At 35.7% G+C, this 26,814-nt stretch overlaps 1 protein-coding gene across 5 annotated transcripts in view; it reads right to left on the bottom strand.

The window, feature by feature from the left end:
- Positions 1-26,814, bottom strand: part of CYP20A1 (cytochrome P450 family 20 subfamily A member 1) — a 62,341-nt gene that overhangs the window by 18,098 nt on the left and 17,429 nt on the right. For 3 of the 5 annotated variants that reach the window (XM_079130671.1, XM_079130668.1, XM_079130669.1), the window contains exons 5-9: positions 14,545-14,712; positions 11,846-11,924; positions 8,429-8,544; positions 7,393-7,447; positions 4,211-4,331 (exon numbers count right to left, since the gene is read on the bottom strand). In XM_079130671.1, the coding sequence (XP_078986797.1) occupies positions 4,211-4,331; positions 7,393-7,447; positions 8,429-8,544; positions 11,846-11,924; positions 14,545-14,712 (539 nt within the window). Of the gene's footprint in view, positions 1-4,210; positions 4,332-7,392; positions 7,448-8,428; positions 8,545-11,845; positions 11,925-14,544; positions 14,713-19,413; positions 19,546-26,814 lie in introns of all 5 variants that reach the window. The other 2 variants (XM_079130672.1, XM_079130670.1) reach the window with 2 other exon arrangements.

The raw sequence follows: 26,814 nt of genomic DNA, 5'->3' as shown, positions 1-26,814 counted from the left end.
GGTCTTTCACCTCTTTTGTGAGATTGATTCCCAAGTATTTTATTTTTTTGGAGGCTATAGTGAATGGGGTAGTTTTCCTAATTTCTCTTTCCGAAGATTCATCACTTATGTATAAAAATGTGTTGGATTTATGGGCATTGATCTTGTAACCTGCTACTTTACTGAATTCACTTATGAGTTCTAAGAGTTTTCTGGTGGAATTTCCAGGTTCCTGTAAATATATAATCATGTCATCAGCGAACAGGGATAGTTTGAGTTCTTCTTTTCCAATTCGCATCCCTTTAATTTCTTTGGTTTGTCTAATTGCTCTGGCCAGAGTCTCAAGAACAATGTTGAATAGAAGTGGTGAAAGAGGGGATCCCTGCCTTGTTCCAGGTTTTAGGGGGAATGCTTTCAGTTTTTCACCATTTAGAACCCCAATTAGAATGGCGATTATCAAGAATACGAGCAACAACAGGTGTTGGCGAGGATGTGGGGAGAAAGGTACACTCATACATTGCTGGTGGGGCTGCAAATTAGTGCAGCCACTCTGGAAAGCAGTGTGGAGATTCCTTAGAAAACTCGGAATGGACCCTCCATTTGACCCAGCTATCCCACTCCTTGGCCTATACCCAAAGGACTTAAAATCAGCATACTACAGAGATACAGCCACATCAATGTTCATAGCTGCTCAATTCACAATAGCCAGACTGTGGAACCAACCTAGATGCCCTTCAATTGATGAGTGGATAAAGAAACTGTGGTATATATATACAATGGAATATTACTCAGCCATAAAGAATGATAAAATTATGGCATTTGCAGGCAAATGGATGAAATTGGAGAATATCATGCTAAGTGAGATAAGCCAATCTCAAAAAGCCAAAGGACGAATGATATCGCTAATAAGTGGAGGATGACACATAATGGGGGGGAGGGAAGGGTTAGTGTTAGGGTTAGAGTTAGTGTTAAGGAGGGGGGCAAGTATGGAGGAAGGAAGGACTGTATAGAGGGTAAAGAGGGGTGGGAGGGGTGGGGGGAAGGGAAAAAATAACAGAATGAATCAAACAACATTACTCTATGTAAATTTATGATTACACAAATGGTATGCCTTTGTGCCATGTACAAACAGAGAAACAACATGTATCCCATTTGTTTACAATTAAAAAAAAAAAAAGAATGGAGGAAGGAGGGACTGTATAGAGGGAAAAGAAAGGTGGGAAGGGTGGGGGGGAAGGAAAAAAATAAGAGAATGAATCAAACATCATTGCTCTCTGTAAATGTATGAATATGCAAACGGTATGCTGTTACTCCGTGTACAAACAGAAACAACATGTATCCCATTTGTTTACAATAAAAATAAATTAAAAACAAAACAAAACAAAACAATCACACCATAAAAAAAAAAAAATTAAATAAAAACACATCTAACTGGGTGAGGTGGCATATGCCTGAAATCCCCGTAGCTTTACAGGCTGAGGCAGAACTGCTTTTCAAAGCCAGCCTCATCAACTCAGCGAGGTTCTAAGCAGCTTACTGAGACCCTGCCTCCAAAAGGGCTGGGGATGTAGCTCAGTGGTTAAGTGCCCTTGGGTTCAATCCCTGGTACCAAAAATTCACACACACACAAAAAATGGTCTGAAGACAAATGAAATGATACTCAACCTCCTTAACAATTTAAAGACCCAATCAAAGAATTTTTTTTACTTGCAAAATTAGCAAAGATGAAAAAGAATGATAATAGGCATTACTAATAAAAAGTGGAGAAAAAGACACTCATATTTAGTTGGTGAAGTACAAATTGGTACAAACTTTCTGATGCAAAATTTGACAATATATCAAAATATTGTGCATAATAATGAGAAAAATTAAAGCTAAAATGTACTACAATCTTGCCATAAGTCAGTTCCTTAAATTTTTTTTTTTTTGGTACCAGGGATTGAATCCAGGGTTGCTTAACCACTAAGCACCCTTGCCCAGATTAAATATTTTATATATAGGATTTCATCTAATCCTTATGAAAACCCTATGGAAGGTCTTATATTTCTGAATTTACGAATTAAAATTAGGTTAGGTTCACACAGCAGGTATGTGGTATTGACAGGATTCGCACACGTCTGTCTTACTCAAGAGCCCCTAATCTTAATGTCTGTGCTGCTGTAAAATTTCCTTAAACTATCAGTTCACATCTAGGCACTTACTATACAGACAGAATTAGAAATATTAACAAAAGATGTAAGCATAGTAATATTGTAACTATAGTAATATTTCTAATATTAAAAAAAAAAAACAAGAGTAGGAAACATCACTTTTCCCTTTCCTTTTTGAACAAATATGTATTGGGTACCTACCCACATTTGAAGCGCTGTGCTAGATAATGAGATACAGCAGTGAACTGGCATTAGCCCAAGGATGTCAGAATCTTGTTGGCAGAGGGACAGAGTGTGCAGGGGACATAACAGAGGAAAGATTAGACACTATCTGTTATGATAAAGGGAGGTCATGGCATTATGGGAACACATGGCAGGAACACCTAATTGAAGGAAAAGGCTCTGCAGAGAAATATAAACTTAGTTTAAGACCTGCAGAAAAAATTTGAAAGTTAGCTAGAGGAGAGAGGAATAGAAAGGATCTACACAGAGCAACGGTCTATGAAAAGCTAGGAGAGAAGAGTGCTGCACCAGGAATGGTGGCACGTGCCTTACTTTTGTCTTTTCTAGAATTTCATACAAATAAAATCATACCATAGAGAATCTTTTCTTTTTTCTTTCTTTTCTTCTTGTCCCCCGTGCTCTCTTTTCTTTTTTTCTCAGTATTGGCGATTGAGCCCAGAGGTACTTTACCACTGAGTTACATCCCCAGTCTTTTTGTTTTTTATTTTGAAATAGGGTCTGGCTAAATTGCTGAGGCTGGCCTCAAACTTGTGATCCTCCTCCCTCAGACTCCCAAGTTGAATTACAGGAGTGTGCCACTGCATTAACAGTAGGAAGTCTTTTGTTCTACTTCTTTTACTTACATAATATTTACCCATTTTACTGTGTACATTGAAATTGTATTTCTTTTTTTTTTTTTATGGTTTCATTTATGTAAACACAAAACCTTTATTGTGAAAAATTTCAAAATCTGTAGGTGGAAGACAAGTGTACAAGTAGCATCTCCCTCCCCCAGGTGAGCTGTAACAAAAGTCATCACCTCATTTCTTTCTGGAGTTTTAAAAACCAATCCCAGACCATCTTCTTACTGCTGAATACTTCAGCACACATCAAACACACATGCACGTACAATTTTCTTATTCAGGCATGATACCATTCCCCAGGGTCTAAAAAAAGTCTTTTCACATTTCATTACTTGGAATCAAACAAAAACTACTCAATATATTTGCTTGTGGTCTCTTTGGTCTCTTAATCTAGAACAATCTCCTCACTCCTCCTCCTTTTCATAGTTACTATTTTTACTTTTGATTGACCTATGATAATTGTGCATACATCCAATGTGAATGTTTTGATTTACTTATACATTGTTTATTGATCCAGTTAGGGCAATTAGCATATATATCACTTTAAACTTTTATCATTCTTTATGGTAAGCACATTAAAAATCTTTCACACTATTTTGAGATATACAATACATATTATTGTTAACTGTATTCACCCCAGAAAACCAGAACTTACTCCTCTTATCTAGCTGTTGCTCATCCCTGGTAACATTGTATTTCTTTTATTCCTTTGTAGTATTCCATGGTATGGTTATAACAAAATTTGCTTATCTATTTAACAGTTGGTAACCACTGAACTGATTCCCATTTGGGGCTATTTTAAATATACTGCTACAAACATTTGCATACAGGTCCTTTCATGGACATGTTTCCATTTCTCTTGACTGATTACCTAGGATTGGGATTACTGACTCATGGAAAGGGTATACTAACTTTATAAAATCCTACCACACTGTTTCCCAATTGGCTGTACCATTTTGAATTACCATCAACAAAGTACGGGTATCCCAACTGCCCAACATCACCAACGATATTTTATACAGGCTCATTTAAAGGTTTCCCAGAATTACTTAATTATTTAAAAAAGGAGATTAAATTATCCATTCAAATCTATACGTAAATATTTAAAATCCTAAAAATTATATAGCTTTCATAGATATTAACACTAGCTTTAAATTAAATAAACTAGTTTAAATTTACCTTTTAATGATCTCTTCTTTCTTGTTTAGTTCTTACCTGAGATGTTCAATTTTCTCTGGAGTAACAGGACCCTTCCCAAACACTTGATCTACCTCTTTGTGGAGCTTCTTTTGAACTTCTTCAGAAGTTGTTAAAAAACAGATTGCCCAGGTACACACTAGGTGAAAATTATAACAATGAAAACAGCTAATTCATATTTGGGGCATAGAATAAGAAAAAACTGGTGTTTGGGGGAGTTTTAAAATTTCCTTTTTCCTCCCACTGACACAGATGATACACAAGTGCTACCAAAAAATAAAAGAAAATTCTTGACAGGATTTGTATTTATTGAACAGAACAAGAATATTTATAGAAGATTGCCAAAAACAGGTAGTGCAATTTACATGCTTTCTTTCTTAAAAATAGCAAGTAACAAGTCATTCAATGCATTTTTATTTTTATCTTTATTTTTAGGTAAAATAAAGATAATAAACATTCTATTTGGGGAAGAGTAGAGTTCAATGTTGGTGACTATGAGGAATGATATTGTTCATTAACCTTGTAAAATTTAAAATATGACTTATCAGTTCATTCACTAATGAATGAATGATTCATATAAATAAAACTAGCAGGAGATTTGTCTATATATACAATATTCTAATTTTTTCCCCTTGTATTGGTAAATATACTGGCTCTAAGAACTGTGACTGATTATTGCTTAGGACAGCTGTTCTCAAAAATCACCTGGAAGTTGGTTGATGCCACTACACCATGTGTACAGATTCTAATTCAGTAGGTCTGGGGTGAGGTCCATACATCCATACTTTTAACAAGTATGACGGTTTACATTTCTTTTCTTAATTTGTGGTACTAGGGATTGAACCTAGAGCCTCACCCATGCGAGGCAGATACTCTACCACTCTCCTGCCTTTTGTTTCCAGGCAGGTTCTAAATTGCCAAGGCTTGCCCTGAACTTGCAATCCTTGTGGCTGGGCCTTCCAAGTAGCTGGGATTACAATAGGTACTTTGCTGAACACCTAAAATTGAAAACTGCTGATCCATGGCTTATTTTTGCTTTAAACTGGTTTATGCATTATATTCACTGAGGAAGTGGAAATATAAGAAAGTTACATTAAGAACAAAAAAACAAAGAAAAAGGAAATAGAGCAGTTATATTCATTGGGGTCAGAATTAAAGAATGAAACCAGCTTGTCATATACTGCCTCTTTCCCTAGAATATGGTTGAGCTGACAATATGTATAACTCCACTTTTTCTAAGTCAGATGCCTTTTGAATGCTATAGTAACTTTTACCTCTACTTACTAATCATCTGCTTCCTGGAGTAAGGACTGACTCAAAGTCAATTTTTTATTCTTTATTTTTGTTTTTGCAGTGCTAGGGATTGAACCCAGAGCCTCTTACATGTTGCACAGATGCTCTATCACTAAGCTACAGCCTCAGCCCCCAAGTTAATTTTTTAAATGTTTTTGTCTGAATCACCTATCACCCTTATTATTAACACTAAAATAGTGAGCTACCTGACATCCAATTATTCATGAGTTACCACCCGTCTTTAACTTTTCCCTACATGTTTCTTCATTTTGGCTTTTGAGTGAACTACAGAACTTCTATTTCACAAGCGGTGTGAAAACTTGTGCAGTGTGCTATATGTATATGTAGTACAATTTTACGACTGAAGGAATTAGCACAAAGATTTGCATACAATAGCACTCTTAGGCCCTGTCCATTATCACTTCCAATTAATATAACTATGTAAACTTAATAATCTCAAGCACTAGCTATTTTGTATTTACTCGATTAAAAAGAATGACGGAGGCTGGGGGTAGACCTCAGTGATAGAGCATTTGCCTAGTGTTTGCAAGGCCATGAGGCCATTTAATGTTCTTTAAATACAAAACTGAACCAGACCCTGGGTACAATGGCACATGCCTATAATTCCAGTGACTCAGGAGGCTGAGGTAGGAGGATGGCAAGTTGAAAGCCAGTTTGGGCAACTTAACAAGACCCTGTCTTGAAATATAATAAAAGGGCTTGGGAGGCTGAGGCAGGAGGATGGCAAGTTCAAAGCCAGCCTCAGCAACTTTGCAAGGCCCTAAGCAACTCAGTAAGACTCTGTCTCTAAATAAAATACAAAAAAGAGCTGGGGATATAGCTCAGTAGTTAAGTGCTCCTGGGTTCAATCTCCAGTGCCAAAAGAAATAAATAAAAAGGGCTGAGGATGCAGCAAAGAAATACTCTCTAGACTCCCCCTAAAAACTGAAAATCAGATTAAAAGATTAATTCAACCTTGGAAATAGTCACTTTTTTTGGTGCTCAGGGAACTACTGATTCAGATTTTCTTAAGTCTTCATGCATGCTAGGCAAGCACTCTACCACTGAGCTACATCCTCAGCCCCTTCCAAGATATATTTTTAATGTAATAACATTTTTTAAAAGAAATGAGCATTATTTAAGAAGATAAATACACTATCCTTAACAAATGCTTGCATATATTTCATTTAATCTATAATATCTGGCCAAAAAAAAAAAAAATGTGGGAAGTTTACATACACATGCATCACTTTATAGAAAACTCACCTAAACAGAAAGAGCTGTAAATAAAATCCTTCTAGTGAAAATAGATTTTCTACATCTTAAGCTGATACCCTAATCCTTCCTATAAGCATTTATCTTATATATATTTGGTCTATAAACATTTTTATAAATACTGTACAAATGAACAGTATTTTACTAGTCTAAAAACCAGTGAGGAAACTTAGAACATACGTTTTAGAATTTTAAATAAAAATCACCTGCAATTCCACCAAGAGAGGAATTCTTTTAGATCATGATTTCTGTGGCCTACATCCTCTGCTGGAGGCCTTAATAACAGCAGACTGGCTTGAAGTCAGTGAAAAGCAGCAGCAGGAAATGGAAAAGCTCCCTGTTCAGTTGGAAAGGTGTCAATAGCAGTTCATTTGAAAGGCACTAACTAGAATTCACAATCCGTAAAATGTGTCAAGAAATTTATAGCAATTTTCAGAGGTGGCATTGAGCAATTGAGGTAAAAAAAAAAAAAAAAAGGAGGGGGGTGACCTGTGTGAATCAAGTCTTTAAACAAGAATAATAAGCAGGAAAGGGAAATCATAAAGAGGTCTTGCAAACGGTGTTTATTTTAGAATAGCTGTAGCCTTGTATATTTTGAAATCCATCTGAAAAAGATATCAATTTATACTTACATTTTGCAGTTATTATGCAACTAGCCAAAGAAAATATCATACTGTCTTCCAGGACCTAGGACACAAAATTAAGTTTAGAAAGTATGAAATGTGGTCTGGGGCTGTAGCTCAGTGGCAGAGCATCTGCCTAACACGTGTGAGGCACTGGGTTTGATCCTTAGCACTGTATAAAAATAAACAAATAAAAGCATTCTGTCCATCTACAACTACAAAAACCATTTTTTTTTAAAAAGAAGGTATGAAATGTAAAGTGGCCTGTATTAGATCCTACTAAAATAATCTAGAGTTTATACTTTTATAAGTAGGGTCAACAAAAAGAAAAACGTGTATTATTTCATTACCATGTTTTAACAAAAACAAAATCTGTATAATGTGAAACGTAACCTAAATACTGCATTTACCTTTTTGATGCAATAAAATAAGCATTTATTTGTTGGTAAAATTACTGGCTTATGTTACATCTTGAAAACTGGTTCAGTCCTATTTTTATGGCTTGGCCTGGGGCACGAAAAAGCCTTGGAAAGAACACAGAAGAGCTGCCACTGTGCTCAAAACCTGACTCAATTTCTGCACCAACACACCCAGAAAACCACTTAGGTTACCAGGACTTCAGTGTGTCAAATGGGGCAGAGGATTCTAATGAGGAATGAGTGTGGCAAAGATGCCATTCCTGTCCTTTGCCTGACAATACCACAAATGCAGTGATCTGCTAACAGGAAGAGCTGAGCACAGCGAACAAGCCCAGCTGCCACACCTGGTCACTCAGACAAAGGGACTCAGTCTATGAGGGCTATACAAATCCTTCTCTATTATCATTACGGAATTTTGATTCAATATCTGCTCACCCAAATATTAAACAATAAACTGCTTCTTCAAAGAGTTAAATAATGAGATTAAGTACTTGTGCTACTTATGATGTGTAATAAGAGAGAAGCCACTGAATTCTGGGAGGACATCTGGATAATAGTGAACAAACAGCATACTCTATACATGTGTGTTTACTTTCTATTTGATAAACATTTAACAATTACATCACCTGTTGGTCATTAAGGTTTCCCTGTACTAAGGAGTCAATGAAAATATGTTGACTGAAGTTCCTTTCTTTTCGCTCTTTTATGATTTTCTTTAAAACAGATTCCAATTGCATGAGGGCTTAGAGAAGAAAAACAAAGAACATTTAGAATACAAGCAGTTGTGGTGATTCAACCTTTTTGGTACCGGAAATTTGGTACAAGGGTGCTTAACCACTGAGCCAAATTTCCAGCCCTTTTTTATATTTTATTTTGAGACAGGGTCTCAGGGTCCTTAGCAAGGGACTTTCTTAGGGCCTTGCTAAGTTGCTGAGGCTGGCTCTGAACTACAATCCTCCTGCCTCAGCCTCCTGAGGTGCTGGGATTATAGGGGTGCGTCCCTGCACCTGGCACAATTCAACTTTTGAAAATTAATTCTCCACAATGTTCCCACATGTAGAATAAAACCTTTAAAAGTAGTAAACAATTTAAAAAGCTATTTTATATTGAAAATTATACTTTTTTCCCCTTCTTTTTGTTCAATTTAAGACACATTTCGAAAAGTGCATAAAACATATTAGTACAGTCTAAGGAATAATTACAAACACCCATATCATTAACACCCAGGTCAAGAAGTGAACTCTAATCTTAAAGGCTTTCTATTTACTGAACACGTCCAAATTTTTCTTCTCATATAGACATCTTTCCCCCAAATTCCAAACTCAGATATTTAACACAAATTCAACATCTTCATTTGGAGGTCTGAAGCATATTAATCATAACATACCCAACAGGCTGAACTTTTGACAATTCCATCAAAACCAGGATTTTTCCAGTCTTTCCCATCTTATTCTTTATTAATATAACCTCATTTTCCAATTATTCAGGCCTATAATCTTATTTTCTCCCCTCTTTTACTCCACATTTAATCTGTCAACCAACATTGGTGGTTATTTTCTCAAAATATGCAATTTTTTTTTTACTCTATTGTTCTTTATTTTCTGTTATCTGCCACCTGGTCCAAGTCACATCATCTCTTGCCTGCTTCACTATAATAGCTCTGTAATTAGTCTCCCCACTTCTGCTCTGCACCCCTGTAGTCTATCACAGGAGCCAGGCTGATGCTTTACAACATAACTCAGATCATAACTCTGCTAACACCACCCACTGGCTTTCTATCTCACAATAACAGCCTAGTCATACAATAACCTTTAAGTCATATACACTCTGTTCCTCTCCCTAATCTTTCTGACCTCACTTGCTTCTGTTCCTCTTGTCACATTTTGTTTTGTTTAAGTTAAAACAGTAATTCCCAAATGTTGTTACACACTGAATTCTAATGTGCAGGTGTTAGAGCAGGCCCCAAATGGTTGTAGTTGGGCTCCCTTGCTGAGACTTACAGCAGCTATGCTATGTTTTTAATGTTAAGCCAGAGTTGGGAACTGCTTATGTTATGGTTAGTCAAGCATATATAGCATATATACTCAAGATCAAGTAGGGCAGGGTGGTGCATGCCTGTAATCACAGTGGCTTGGGAGGCTGAGGCAGGAGGATTGCAGATTCAAAGCCAGCCTCAGCAAAAGCAAGGCACTATGCAACTCAGTGAGAACCTGTCTCTAAATAAAGTACAAAATAGGGCTGGGGATGTGGCTCAGTGGTCAAGTACCCCTGAATTCAATTCCTGGTACCTCCCCAACAAAGTATCATAAACATTCACTCGTGAGCATGAGCTCCCTTATGTAACCTGTTGGCAGTGTACCTTCTTTGTTTGGCCTACAGATAAAAAAAGGTCTATGGAGAAGACTCTAGGGGTAAACGGGGGCAAAATGGAACTGGCTGGGGGCTAAAGCTGAAACTGCAGGCGGAGACTGTTGGTACCTCTGAATAAAGCATGTCTACAATCCTAATTATGTCTTGCATCTTCTTCCACCTGCTGGAACTTGAATCTGTTTCCTGGCCCACACACAACAGCAGAGCAAGTTGGGAATTACTCACTTGAACAAAGGAAGCTCTGATCTACTCATGAGATTCCATGGATAAGTACCAAAACATAATCATTTTCAATAAAAGCTCAAATTTGATCTATGCCTATGCGATAGCCCAAGGAACATTTACCAATCTACTTTTATTTGGAATAAAAAATATTTTAAATTTTCATTTCACATTAATTTAACCAGTATTTCTGACATACTTTTTCAAGGGTAATTAATCCAAATGCATCCATAACAATAATAAGAATAGTAATGAAAATCAAACTGTGTCAATTAAATGACTTAAATTTCTGTTGGACATCAAAGTAATCACTAGACTAGCAAGCTAACGAGGACAGGGATTTTTTTCTCCTATGCCTAGAATAAGGCCTAGCACATAGTAAATCACAATAAAAATTTGTTACAAGAATGAAGAAAGAGCATCTTGTGAAGCAACAGTATTATACAGAGAAAATAATCATTATTCCAATGCAGTCTATAGTTTTGTTTGTTTTTGAGACAGGGTCTCACTATATTGGCCAGGCTAGCCTCAACTGGGCTCAAGCAATTGTCCCACCTCAGCCTCCACAGCAGCTAGGACTACAGGCACATGCAACCAGGCTCAGAAAGACTATGCATTTTAATTTACACTGCCTGCTTCTTAAAAAAAGGAATAGAAGCAGGTCAGAATAAAAAGATTAAAACCAATCAATCACTGACAGAAAATACAGAACAACAAGAAAAAAAAAAAAAAAAAAAGGAATAAGGGAGAATAAGGTGGGGAAGCTGTCTTAAAGTTGTATTTTTCAATGTCAATTTTATAAAGTCGTAATCAATGCCAAACAACATTAAAAATATTTTTACTCAGTGTTGTAATGACAAGAATTTTTTTTGCTACTTTTTTTTATACAAATAGCTGTATATTTAATCACATTGACATAATTTCCTTAGCAATTCCTAGAATGTTGGACACTTATTTTCAGGTTTCTACTTATAGAAATAGTATTACAAAAAATAAGGGATAGGGGTGCTTTACAGGGGTAGAGTGCTTGACCAGTATGTTCAAGGTCCTAAGTTTGATCCCCAGCACCACACACAGAAAAATATTCATGAATATTGTCTTTTTCTAGATAGTTCATCCATTATTTATGACTCAATATGTACTGCCAAACTGCCTTCTTAGGAATATACCCTTACGTTTTTCATGAATCTGGTAGCATGTACTCATTCTGCAGTGAGTACTAGAGTATCTTTTTACTTACTTCCTACTTTTTCCTCTTTTGTTAAAAAAACCAAACCAAACCAAACCAAAACAAAACAAAACAAAAAAAACCCAAAAAACCTTGCATTGTAGGAAAAAAGCATAAAGAGAAAAAAAATGGCTTATAATCTCACCATTCAGAGATAAACCTGCTCAAACTGGGGCACATTATCTTTTTGTCCTTATTAAAAATCAAGAGTGACCAAACTTACCATCTTCGTACTGTTTTTTCCGAGTTGCACTTTTATCAAGTGATCCATCTAGAAAGCCTTTTCCAATCTCAGACCACACCTGAAAACAGGAAATCATGTAGCTATTATCTAGTATGCACATTTTCTTAACAGTTCCACATTTTCTAAATATAGAGCAATATAAGCAAATAAGTAACAAACTATTCACCAACAAATCCAATAATTAAGTTCTTCCTTTTAAGATGCTGCATAACTTACTTATCTCCATAGTTTCTAGGACAGGGATCAAATATATATAAATGATTTCAGTCAAGGCACTTTCAAATTAATTATAATTGGAAAGTAAAAAGTTCGTGAAAAGTTCCTTCTTTTTTTTTTTTAAGTAGGAATGAGGAAAAATGACACAGCAGCAGCGTGTCCTCCTTTTTTTTTTTAACTTAATGGCATAAATGGATAAATAAAAATCATAGGCAATTACAAATTTTTACTTCAGCTGAAATACTGATAAACATTGGCTGAGGTCCAGAAAGGGCTCATTATTGGGATAACTGAAGAAATTTGAATATAGGTTCTGAATGCTAATAGTATTTTATCAATTTTAAACTTACAAAGTTGTCACTATATAAGAAAATATCCTTGTTTTAGGAAATACAGACTGAGGATATTCAGAAGTAAAATGTCCATTCTGCTCTTACATGGTTCAGGATAGGGGGAAGGAAAGGACACAGAGATGGGTTGGCTATATGAATAGATGTATTAGATAGATAGATAGACAGACGGATGGATGAATGAAAAAAATCAAATGGAACAAAATGTAAACACCACTGAATTGGGGAAAGGGAATCCCTATACAAGCTCTAACTTTTCTGTAAGTTTGAAATAATTTTTGCTTTGAAGTTACAAGGAAAGAAGGAAAAGGAAAACAGCTAAAAACATGTAGGATATCAGTGGTTAGAAGAAAATCCAGGAGCCCGGGCATGGTCGTACATGTCTGTAATCCCAGCAGCTCAGGAGTCTCAGGCAGAATGATCTTGAGTTCAAAGCCAGCCTCAGCAAAAGCGAGGCACTACACAACTCAGTGAGACCCTGTCTCTAAATAAAATACAAAATAGGGCTGGGGATGTGGCTCAGTAGTCGAGTACACCTGAGTTTAATCCCTGGTACCTACCCTTGCCCAGCCCCAGAAAAAAAAAAAAAAAAAAATCCTGGAAGCAAGGGTGGAGGTCTCTTTTTAAAAATGCTCTTTTGTCAACATTTAATTAAAAAAATTGATTCTTCATTAAATGAGAAGATATTTTAGGAATTCTCTAACCATTTGTTTTGCCAGGAGACATAGCATAGTTTACTTTGGGAAGTAAAATTTAAAATGATTTTCAGGAAGACCACAGATCTGAGACCAGCCTCAGCAACTTAGCAAGACCATGTCTTGAAAGAAAAAACAAAAAGGGTTGAAGATGTGGCTTAGTGGTATGACCCACTAGTACCACTGGGTTCAATCTCTAGTTCTAGTACTGCCAAAAGAATATTTTTCCACTTTAATTTTTATATGCCTGAATATATGAAAGTTTTATGAAAAAGTTTTTTATTGCTTTGTTTTTTTAACCATCAGACAAAAGCAGTAAGGTTATTTTAACAGAAAAAAGTATATTATTAAACAGTGACAGGGAATTAGCCTACAGTTTCTGAAGAATTTTATTTAGAACACATTATTTAGATGAAGACTATTCAATCTGTTTTTTGCTTTTGCTTTGTTTGTTTTTTGTTTTTGTGGTGATGGGCATTGAACTCAGGGCCTTGTGCATGCTAGGCAAGCACTCTACCAACTGAGCTATATCCCCTGTTTTTATAGATTTTAATATAAGGAATAATTTCTCAGATCTGAAATGTGGTAGATTTCAACAAAATAAATATGATTTCAACTAAATAATGTTGAGATTGATTAAAAAAAGAGTAAATTCCACATGTGAATCTAGAAAAGATAAACAATAATCAGTTTTGGATTGAATTTCCTTGCTTCTAATCATATTTACCTCATTAGCATTTTTATGCTCCACTGATTTTGTTGAACTTCTTCTGTATGACATAATCTAGTTCTATTAAGTGCAGCTTTTCTCATTATTCTAGAATTCAATATTACTTTTATAACATACTATTAAGTATTAAAAGAAAAATTCTTTAGTCACATACCTTTTACATTTCAAAAAGTTATTTGCTTAAAAAAAAGCAATTCTTGGTTTTGGAGATTTAACTCAGTGGCAGAGCACTTGCCTAGTATGCACAAAGCCCTGGGTTTGAACCTAAGCACACACACACACATGCACACACACGAAAAAAGGAAAAAAAAAAGAAGAAGAAGAAAGTAGTTCTTAGCTGGGCATGGTGGCACCCATCTGTAATCCGAGCAACTCCAAAAACTTGAGGCAGGAGGATGGCAAGTTCAAGGACAGCTTAGCAATTTAGCAACATTGTCTCAAAATAGAAAATAAAAAGGGCTGGGGACATACCTCAGTGGTAAAATACCCGTGGGTTCCTATCCCCACTAACATACACACACACACACACACACAAGCAATTAACTTTTTTAAGAAAAGAGTTATTTTTGCTTACATTGTTCTTTTTTAGGTCAAAACAAGGAATCTTAAATTTTCCTGAGAGGCAAAGTCAGCATTCTATCATCCAGTTTGATGAAAACAATAATTAAAATTTGTCATTAGACTTACTGTGCCATGATTCTTTTGGAAGCGAATGACTTCCTGGTCATCTTCAAATGTACTACCCATTACTATCTGTGTAACAGATTTCATAGCAAAACCAAGCATATGCTGGCTGAGGGGTACATGCTGGGTCTCTGGGTAGGAGAGCCATTTATCTAATAATTCTTCTGAAAGCTGAAAGAAAACAGAGGGCCACAACAATTTATTCTTTTTCTGGGGGGCAGGTACCAGGAATTGAACTCAGGGGCACTCGACCACTGAGTCACATCCCCAGCCCTGTTTTGTATTTTATTTAGAGACAGGGTCTCACTGAGTTGCTTAGTGCCTCGCTGTTGGTGAGGCTGGCTTTGAACTCGTGATCTTCCCGTTTCAGCATTCCCAGTGGCTGGGATTATAGGTGTGTGCCACTGTGCCCAGCAACAATTTCTTTCACCTCATTAAATCTTAGAAAAATTCAGCAAATAGATTCATTTCATGGCATACACAGTTCAACTCCATAACTAAAGTAAGCATTAGGTATTTCGGACTCTGGCTTCATATATAATCACATTTCAACATCACGTTCAACCTCTGCTAAAAGACAGATGAAAAGCAAAACCGAACCACTACAACAATATAAACAGAGAAGGTAAATTTAACATTCAAAGACAGAAAAACCCTAAACCTAATGGAAATTGGAGAGACCAAAATCTTAGCATCTACTTAAAAATAGTAGAGGTTTACCAGAATGCTTCTGATATAAATAATCAATAAAAATGATTCATGTTTATTGATTCTTTCTATCACAGCTTCAAAACAGGACCCTCTTAAGAGCCTCTCTGTCATTTCTTCATTCACCAAATAACTGGTAGAGTGAAAATAATACATAGTAAAAGGATCACAAACTGTAGTCAGAATTTTTTTTTTTTTTTTTTTTTTTTTTAGTACCAGGGATTGAACCCAGGGTACTTAACCCCTGAGCCACGTCCCCAGCCCTAGAAAAATCTTGATTTTTTTTCTGTCTCTGACACTTAGAAGTAAAGTGGCTTCAGGAAATGTGCTTAACCTAAAGTTTAGATACCTCAACAGTTTAGCTAGGGTGACACCTGCTAACTTGCATGTTTGTTGTGACAGGGATGAATGTAACCATGTCACATAATATAGTAAAGGTTCTGTGAGCTAATATATGGAATGTCTCTACCATGTTAGGAACTCAAGTTAAGTTCCTTTTCCATGTCAACTCTATGAAAGTTTTATTATAAAGGATTAAAATTAAATTTTGTGAGAAATAGAACAAATATTCAAAATGAAAAGTTTTAGCATTATAGAGATTTCTCCTATTTAAAGTAAAACATTTGGACTATAAGACCTATTTCTTGGAAAACAGAAGTACAGGTTAACAGAATTGATTTAGTTAATACGCATTTTATAAAACATTTTTTTTGTAGTTATAGATGGACTAAATGCCTCTATTTTATTTATTTATTTTTATGTGGTACTAAGGATCAAACCCAGTGCCTCACACACATTAGGCAAGTCTCTGCTACAGCCTCAGCCCAGTTAATATACTTTTAAAAGAACTTTCAGAAGTCTGTCTGTAGTTCTAGCTACTATGGAGGCTGACCCAGGAGGATCCCTTAAGCCCAGGAATTCAAGACCAGCATGGGCAACACAGTGAGACGATGTCTCAAAAAAGAGATAAGAAGGGCTGGGGTTGTGGTTCAGTGGTAGAGTGTTTGCCTAGCATGTGTGAGGCACTGGGTTCGATTCTCAGCACCATGAATAAATAAATAAAGAAAATAAAGGTCCATCAATAACTAAAAAACAACCCTATGTAAATGTATGATTACACAAATAGTATGTCTTTTTTTTTTTTTTTTTTTTTTGGGTGCTGGGGATCGAACCCAGGACCTTGTGCTTGCAAGGCAAGCACTCTATCGACTGAGCTATCTCCCCAGCCCCAATAGTATGTCTTTACTCCATTACAAACAGAGAAACAACATGTATCCCATTTGTTTACAATAAAAATAAATAAAAAACTAAAAAACAATATATTAAAAAAAGAGATGAAAAGAAATAAGGAAAGAACAATGAAAAAGCAAACAGATTTGAGTGAAGTATGAATAAAACATGAAAATAGTGATTAAAATACAATTTAAAAACCCACAAAATACAATATGGCTATATAACTTAAAGTTACTTTTAGGCTAGAGGTGTAGTTTGGTGGTTGGGCACTTTTCCTGGCATATGCAAGGTCCCTGGGTTGGATTCTCAGCAAACACACCACATGCATGCATGTGTGCACACACAATTTACTTTCAAGTTACCAATAAAATGATTCCACACACAGTAGTCCCCCCCAGATCACAATTTTAGCTAGTCTGAAAATATTAAACAAAAAATGCCAGAAATAATTAACAAGTTTACAGTGTGCCCTTTTGGGCAGTATGATGAAATCTCGCAGTTGTGCTTCGTCCTGCCCAGTATGTGAATTATTCCTTTGTCTAACACATCCATGCTGTACACACTCCTGCCCTGTTAGTCAATTTGTGGATACATCTCTAAAGAAGAAATACAAAAGGTCAACAAATACATAAAAAATGTTCATCATCATTAACAATTAGGGAAATGCAAATCAAAACTATACTGAGATTTCATTTCACACCAGTCAGAAGGGCAGTCATCAAGAATACAAACAATAAGAAATGCTAGAGAGGATGTAGAGAAAAGGGGACACTTTTACACTGTTGGTGGAACTGTAAATTAGTACAACCACTATGGAAATCAGTATGGAGGTTCTTCAAAAGACTGGGAAAAGAACCACCATAAGACCCAGCAATGCACTCCTTGGTATTTATCCTAAGGAATTAAAGTCATCATACTACAGTGATACATGCATACCCATGTTTATAGTAGCACAATTCACACAGCCAAACTATGGACTCAGTCTAAGGTGTCTGTCAACAGAAGAATGGAACTTAAAAAAAACACAGCATATATACACATTGGAATTTTATTTAGCCATAAAGAATAATAAAGTTATGCATTTACAAGAAAATGGAAGAAATTTGAGAACATTATGTTAAGCAAAATAAGCCCAACTCAGAGGTCAAGGGTCATAGTTTTCTCTCATATGTGGAAGCTATAGAGGAAAAAAGGAAAAGAGGGGTATGGGAGGATCTCATGAAAATCGAAGGGAGATTAGTAGAAGAAAGGGACTAGGGAAGGGAGGAGGGGAGGAAATGGGGAAATACTGAGGAATGATATTGACCAAGTTATATTGTTTTATTGTGTGTGTGTATGAAAATAAAACAACAAATTCCACCATTACATACAATTAAAGTGCACAAATAAAAATAAAAATACCTCTCTTAATTTTGTCTTGTGTTACTGATGTACCTTTACATGGCTAAGAGTTCTGTCAATCAGATCTAGTGGTTTAACAGTATGGTTGAATGTTTATGTTAGAATATTTACTACCAGCTATAATAATATCAAGCATAAATCTCATGTTTATGATTATAAACTGTAAAGAATCAACAAATGTATCTATCTAATCATATTAAATAAATATATTAAATAAATATGCATTAAATATTAAAAATATTAATAAAGGTATAATATACAAATATTAAATAAATACATGTTATTATTATTATTATTAAATAAATATATAATCACCTACAGACATCTTCAGAATGTTAACACTAAAATACTATGCTAGGACTGTGTAGGTAGTTCAGAGGTGGAGTACTCAGCTAACATGCACAAGGCCCTAGGTTCTATCCCCAATACTGAACATTAATTAATTAATTAATTAATAGCTAAATGGGGCATGGTGGTGCATGGGGTGGCTGAAGCAGGAGGTTCTCATAAGCCCAAGAACTGGAAACAGATAAGATTTTAGCATATATATATGTGTGTGTGTGTACATATATATATATATGTATATATATATATAATCTACTCAGAAAAATACAAATTTCCTTTTTTAAAAAATGTATTTAGCAGGCTAAGGCTGTAGCTCAGTGGCAGAGCACTTGCCTAGCATGTGTGAGGTACTGGGTTTGATCTTTAGCACTGCATAAAACAAACAAATAAAATAAAGGCATTTTGTCCATCTACAACTAAAAAAAATTAATAATTTTTTAAAAAGTGTTTATCAATTTATTTAGTAATTATTGCAAAATTATTAGAATTTCAGAGGATTGTGTGTGTGTGTGTGTGTGTGTGTGTGTGTGTGTGTTTGCAGGGATCAAATCTGGGGCTTCAAACATGCTAGACAAGTGCTCTACCACTGAGCTACATGCCCAGCAAAGCACAGCAAGTGATTTTTTAATTCCCCACCTTGCATTAGGATATTTATAACTGCAAGTCTAGAGAATTTTTTTTGTGTGTGTGTTGCTGGGAATTTGAACCCAGGGCCTTGTGCATGTGAGGCAAGCACTCTACCAACTGAGCTATATCGCCAGCCCTAGAGAAATTTTTAAAAAACAAAAACCACCAAACAAAATACATCCTAGGGAAGCAGAACTGGCCTACAGCTTGTGGATAAGTATAAAGTTTCTAGAGACAAGTGACTGGATCAAGTCCCTAATCCTACTACTTTTTTATTAGCTATTCAGCCTTGGACAAGTTACTTTAAATATTCTGTGCTTCATTTTCTTCATCTGTAAAAAGTGGGAAACAATACCTATGTGTAAAATTCTTTATGAGGCTTAAATGAGTTAATGCAAACTATTAAATAAATTAATTCAATAATTTTGTTTATTAATATTACTGTTATCATTAAAGCCAATTCCAGATAATAGTTATAAATTCTAAAATCTAAAATTCTAGCCCAGAAGTCACAGGAAAATACAGGACTAAAGTACAGAAGAGAGAAGTTACACTCACAGAATTAAAGTGGAGGTTTATACACAGCCTTGAAGCAAAGATGGTCAGGACTGGAAGGAGTCAGAATTCACAAGACAGAGTCGAGAGGATTAATCATCATTAGAGGATTTAGTCTGAATGCAGAACTCACATCTAAACAAAAAAAAAAAAAAAAAAAGAAGAAGAAGAAAAAAAACCCAAAAGTTTTACTGTGGCAATATGAAACATACAACTTATTTTAAGGCAGCAATTCTTGTAAACAGTGCTGTTCTACCTAGTCTTAAAGAAACCATTGGTTAGCCGGAAGCAGTGGCACACACCTGTACTTAAAGCAGCTAAGGAGGCTGAGGCAGGAGGATCATGAGTCCAAAGTCAGTCTCAGCAACTTAGAACCTAAACCAACTCAGTGAGATCCTGTCTCTAAATAAAATATGAAAAAGGGCTGGGGATGTGGCTCAATGGTTAAGCAACCCTGGGTTCAATACCTGGTACAAAAAAAAAAAAAAAAAAAAAAAAGACATGCTCTGACAGCAGCACTCCTCACTACTTTCTTGCTGATTAATTATTTAATTACTATTTCTGACTAATGCCTATCCTAAGTACCTGGTTTGCACAATAGGGTTGATAACATAAACCTGAGGCAGGTTTCTCGCATACAGACCAGTCTATGCACCAAACCCTGCAAACATGACAGCAGGAAACATGACAATTGAGAACTAATTTTCCACCTGGATTAGTCTTTGCTTAAGAAGAGAAAAGGGTAGAATACAAACAAAAAAGAAAGTCTGGAAAATGGAGGCTGTCATAAAGATAAAGGAAGTGAGAATTATATATTTTGAAGCACAGACGTCAGAATCACTAAGGCTTTCAACAATAATTATTGAAAAGAAAAAGGTACTTCCATCATTGAAAGCAAAGCAAAGAGAAGTGAATAAAATTCCCTGGAGATATGCAATTAGACACTAAAGTATTTCTTACTGACAAATGTTAGGTGTTCAGATGGAATGAAAAGGAAAATTTTAATTGGTGGATGCTCAGAAAGATGTCCTATAACTGCTTCTGGGGAGGACAATGAACAGTGACAGAAACAGCTGTGACTATCAAAGCAGGTAGCATGAGAGATTCAGAGAACTCCACAGGTGAGCACAGTGGATATAAAATCCTGGGATACAAAATAGCAATGGTGACAATGAAGCCTGGGACTCTGGGTATATAAGGTCTTGATAGCCCTGAGAATACTGGCTACCAGTTACAAATTGTGAACTGAAAATGATACAGAATAACCAGCAGTCAACTATAGTTAAAGTTCTTGCAGGGTCTGTTTTTAGATGCAAAACTACAGAGAGGAATGAACTTATGAATCAATGCTTATGGTGAAGTCAGAAAGCCAGCATCAAGCCTTGAATAGAATACGTTTGGGTTTCCAACAGAGAGCCAATAAGGAAAAAAATGGCATGAAACATTGACCAAATGCAATTTTTAAAGCAGAAAGCATAAAGAGTCAATAAAGGTGTCCTTTTAAGAGTTACTAGGTATTTTTAAAACTCAAAAAAAGTTAACAAAGTGTTTATAATGTACAGTCAGAACATTTTTAGGAGGAATAAACAAACTTAGAGAAGAGGGGAAGGAAAAGAAATGGAAATTGACCATGTGACTATTATCTGCTAAATACTGTTAAGCCTTTTAAATATCATGTTTGCATTGGTATTATGCCTGAGATTTGCTTTAATGTCATATAAAGAAGATGGGACGTAAGGGTATAGATAAAGTAACACTGAATTAAAGTTAATAACTTAAAATTTGGTGATAAGCACATGAATGGTCATTATACTAGTCTCTGTTTTTGCTCCTTCAAAATTTTCTGATATTGAAAAAAATTATTAATCTATATGATGTGAGTGTAAGTTGGGTGTGTGTGTACATTTCTGAGTGAATGTGGGTTCAATCTCTACACAATATGAACTTCAATGTAACCCTCCAAATGAGACACTAACAACTGCATGAAACAGGAAAACACATTAGCCACGCTGGAAACTTTAAGGAGGTATCATTTCAGAGGAGCAAGAAAAACATAAGCAAGGAAAAATGTTCATAAAACAGAAGAATGTGGAGGGGAGGCAGCCAGCAAATACACAGCAGGAAAAACTACTTCTCATACAAAAGGCAAGGAAAGGTATTTCTTTCTTCTTTTTAAATTTTTTTAAGCATTTTTTTTTTTTTTTGCGGTACTGGGGATCAAACTCAGGGCCTTGTGCTTGCAAGGCAAGCACTCTACCAACTGAGCTATCTCCCAAGCCCTTAATTTTTTAAAAATGTTGACAGACCTTTATTTTATTATGTACATGAGGTGCTGAGAATTGAACCCAGTGCTTCACACATGCTAGGCAAGCGCTCAACCACAGCCACAAACCCAGTTCTGAGGAAAGGTATTTCTTGAGTGGTTACTGTGTCCTAGGACCTGTGTTAGGTGTTGTACATGATTATAGAATCCTCACAGCAATTTGTAATGTGGATATTCTTATCCCCAATTTGTAGAGAAGAAACAAAAACAAGGGTCAAGTAACACACAAAGATCATGCAGATACCAAAAGACATCAAGGTAAAAAGGCTCTGTACCTGATGCCCAGGCTTAACAGCCTTTCCCTATACAATAATGCTATTTTTCCAAGAAGCCACAATAAATATACAACAATAAAAAGCTTTGTTTCAAGTATGCAGACTAGAGAAAATGGAACGAAAATAATCTAAGATGGGAAAGAAAGAGGAGAAAATTGATTACTCTGGCTATGTAAGTATATCCAGATTGTTATGGACGTTTAGAGAGGGTGCATAGGGAGAATATACTTAGCTAACCTGGAGGTTTAAGTAGAATTAGCCAGGCAGGGTTGGAAAAAGTGTTTCAGAGAAGAAAATAACAGAATAAACCCATGGAGGTTAACAGAAGAGTCAAAGAATTGAGGAACTTTAAGCTGATCAGTATTCAGTCAGGAGTTTAACAGACATTTCCTAAGAGCCCACTCTACACCAAGAGTCAAGTATATTAATCAGAATAGTCCCCACTTTAAAGGAGCACAAACTTTGGTGATACGCTGAAAGAATTACAAACTGGGCAGGGAGGGCGAATCAGTAGTAGAGCACTTGTTGAGCATGCACAAGGCCCTGGGTTCAATCCTGAGCATCACAGACACAGGAAGAATTATAAACTGGGAAAAACGATGTGAAGGAAAGGCAGAGTGTTATGATAGCACCTAAAAAGGGATGGTGGGATGATCAGAGATAGCTTTCTTGGGAAAGTGACATTTAAAGTAGGATCTGGCTGGGCACAGTAATCTCTGAGACTCAGGAGGCTAAGGCAGGAGGATCCCAAGTTTGAGGCTGGTCTCAGCGACTTACTGTTACTTTGAGACATTATCTCAAAATAGAAAATGAAAAAAGGGCCAGGATGTAGCTCAGTGGTAAAGTGCCCCTTGGTTCAATCCCCAGTACCAAAAATAAATAAATAAATTAGGGCCTGAAGAATGTGCATGCATTAACTAGATGTGTGGATGATTAGGGGGGGCATTCCAGACCATGGGAACAGCATATACAGAGGTCCTGAGAAAGAGAAAAGGGTATGTCTGAAGAAAAGGGCAAGTATGGCTGGAATATATACACAAAACAAGATGCAGAAAATGAGGCTGGAAAGGTAGGCATGCAAACTATACATCATCTCCAAAACTACATTAAAAATTCTGAAGTTTCCACCAAGAACACAGGGAAAACTGAAGATTTTTGAGCTAGGGAATAATAAAATGTATATTTTGAAAATATCTATTCTAAAGGTTCTAGACCTAGAATCTACAGATATCAAAGGGTCTATACAGAATCCAGGGGTCCATGAACTTAGATGAGGGGAAAAATTCTTTTTCTCTAATCTCTTAAATAAAATTTAGCTTTTCCTCAATTGTGATTATAAGCCTTTTGGTTTTTTAACCAATACAAATCTCAAAATACTTTCACATTATATTATAGTTATAAAAATCCCAAAATAATTATTTTATGCATCACAACATACTACTTTAACATCATGGAAGTTTTTGGAAGCACTTAAATGTTATTTAATGCATTCACAAAGAAACACATATATTACAAGATCACAAGTATATATGTTTTTAAATAACACTTTGATAACTGCATTGGTTTCCTTTGTAGCTATGTATTTTAGAATGTTCTCAGGACTGAGGATGCAACTCAATGGTACAGCATTTGCCCAGCATACTAAAAGGCCCTGGGTTCCATGCTCAGCACCAAACAACAACAACAAAAACAAAACAAAACAAAACAAAACAAAACAAACAAACAAAACCAGAAAAAATTCTTCTCAGTGAAGTCCAAAGGTTTCACTAAATCACCAGGGGTTCATGTCATAAAAAGAATTCCTGCAGAGAATGGAAAACAAGATGGGGAGAGGAAGCTTCAGCAAAAGCGAGGTGCTAAGCAACTAACTCAGTGAGACCCTGTATATTTTGTAGTCTAAATAATCTACAAAATAGGGCTGGGGATGTGGCTCAGTGGTCGAGTGCCCCTGAGTTCAATTCCTGGTTACCCACCAAGCCACCCAAAAAAGAAAGTAGAGGAATAAGAAATCCAGGTAAAAAAATTATGGAAATTTAAACCCACAGCAGTAGCAGTGCTGATGGAGAGAAGTAGACCAATTTGAAGATAAAAGGAGGTCAAACTGTTATTAGAGATTCTTCTCAAATGTGATTTTCAAAGAATACTAAGTATTATAAAATGCTTCTAATACAATGGTAAAATTTAAAATCCGGGGTCAATTCATACACTATTTGCTGATTACACTAAAATTCTATTGTGCAAAGAAAACACTGGAACAATATAAAGTATTTTAAAATGTTAAACATGGTTATCACTGCATAATGAATAGCACAAAAAATGCTTTTTTTCCCTTTGCACTTGTCTAAAATTTAACATATTTTATAAAATAACTACAAGAAAAATAATTTTAAAGTTATTTTGGAAACATGTTAATGAAATGAAAAAATGTTTATGGTATGTTCTGAAGTAAAAAGTATATAAAATTATGTAGATAGTATGTCTCAATAATATACTAATATACATATATTGTGCCATAGTGAAATTATGGGTGACTTCTTAATATGTTAGATTTTCCATGTTTACTACAGTAACCATATCATACTTTTATAAATTACATTCATTAAACAAGGCACAGATGAATAGGTTAGCTTTGGAAAGAAGAAAAAGAATTCTTTGGGTTGAGGGAATAGCTTAGTGGTACAGCCCTTGCCAAGCACATACCGGACTCAGGATTCAATCCCTAGCACTGAGGGGGAAAAAACCAGAAGATTCCTTAAGGTTTAGGTTTAAGATCAGAAGAAGGAACAAAGGACTGAGATGGCTAAAGTCTGCTGGTGCAGAATAGGAAACTGGAGGAGGCCACATGTTAGGAGCTCTCATCTCAGATAAGCAGGAGGCAAGGACATCTACGGCAAGCAAAGGGGTTGGTGTGACTGCCAGTACTAGAATAAGGGTTCAGGGTTGGAAGATTCCTGTGGAGAAACAGAGACTGTCAGATTACACACTGCTCAGCAAGGATCTTGAGTGACAAAAGTGAAATAGTATGGATTACTATTGTTATTCTCAGACTTTTGTAAATCATTTGTGGAATTTCTTAAAAATGTCAGCCCTCTCCCCCAGTGATTCAGCCTAAGTAGAAGCCAAGTAATCTGCATTTTTATTGAGAAGCTTTTTTGTCTTTATATATATATATATATATATGTATATATTTAATAGCTTTATAGTTATACACAGTAGTTGGGTTCATCCCAATAAACTCATACACACATGGCAATCTATTTCAGTTCATGGTCCCCCCTTTTCCCTTCTGTCCCCTTCTCCTCTCCTATTCTCCTTCCTCTGCTCTATTAGACTTCCTTTCACTTGTCTATTAATTTATATTTGATTGGTTCTTTAAGTTATCCTATCCTTCCCTCCCCCTTTTCTTCATTTTACTCTAGCTTCCTCATATGACAGAAAACAATTGACCTTTGAGTTTCTGAGCTTGGCCAATTTCATATAGCATGGTATTCTCCATTTCCATTCATTTATCAGCAAATGCCATAAATTCATTCTATCTTATAGCTGAATGGAACTCTATTGTGGGCTGTGTGTGTGTGTACTGACAGGCATCTGGGCTGATTTCATAATTTAGTTATGTGAATTGTGTTTCTATAAATATTGATGTGGCTGTATCACTGTAGTATGCCAATTTTAGATCTTTTGGAAAAATATCAAGGAGTGTGATAGCTAGGTCATTTGGTGGTTCTATCCTTAGTTTTTTGAGGAATCTCCATACTACTTTCCTAGGGATTGTATTAGTTTGCAGCACCACCAACGATGTACAAGTTTTCCTTACCCCCACCATCCTTGTCAGCAATTTATTGTTTTTATTCTTGATCACTGCCATTTTGACTGAATTGAGATGAAATCTTAGTGTAATTTTGATTTGCATTTCCCTGATTGCTAGAGATGTTGAACATTTTTTCACATATTTGTTGGGATTTGTGTTTCTTCTTTTAGTTCTTTTATTGTCCATTTATTGATTGGGTTTTTTTTTTTTTTTTTGGTGTTTTTTGAGTTCTTTGTATATTTTGGATATTACTTCTCTGTTGGAGGAGGAGTTAGTCAAGATTTTCTCCCATTCTGTAGGCTCTCTCTTCATACTCTTGTTTCCTTTGTTGTGCAGAAACTTTTTAGTTTGATAGCATCCACTCATTGATTCTTGGTTTTATTTCTTGTGCATTGGGGGTATTGTTAAGGAAGTCAGTGCCAGCACCTATATCACTGAGTTTTGATGCTATGATTTCTTCTAGCACTTGTGAAGTTTCTGGTTTAATTCTTATGTCTTTGATCCATTTCAATTTGAGCTTTGTGCAGCATGAGAGATAGGAGTATAATTTCATTTTTCTACATACATCTATCCAGTTTTCCCAAAACCATTTGTTAAAAACGCTGTCATTTCTCCAAGATATATTTTTGGCATCTGTGTCAAATATCAGATGGCTGTAGGTATGTGGATTTGTCTCTGTCTTTTGTTCTCTTCTACTGGTCTTCATGTCTATTTTGATGCCAATACCATGCTGTTTTTGTTACTACAGCTCTGTATTATCATTAGATCAGGTATTGTGATGCTGCCTGCTTTAATTTTCTTGCTTAAAGATTTGACTATTCTGGGTCTCTTATTCTTCCAAATGAATTTAAGAATTGTTTTGTTCTAATTGTGTGAAGAATGTAATTGGTATTTTGATAGGGATTGCTTTGAATTTGTACATTGCTTTTTGTAGTATGGACATTTTGACAACATTGATTTTACCTATCTAAGAACATTGGGTGTCTTTCCATCTT

This window comes from Sciurus vulgaris (genome assembly GCF_902686455.1).
Source record: "Sciurus vulgaris genome assembly, chromosome: 3".
Classification (NCBI taxonomy): domain Eukaryota; kingdom Metazoa; phylum Chordata; class Mammalia; order Rodentia; family Sciuridae; genus Sciurus; species Sciurus vulgaris.
The sequence above is the reverse complement of the archived record's forward strand: the minus strand, read 5'-3'. Positions and strand labels throughout refer to the sequence as shown.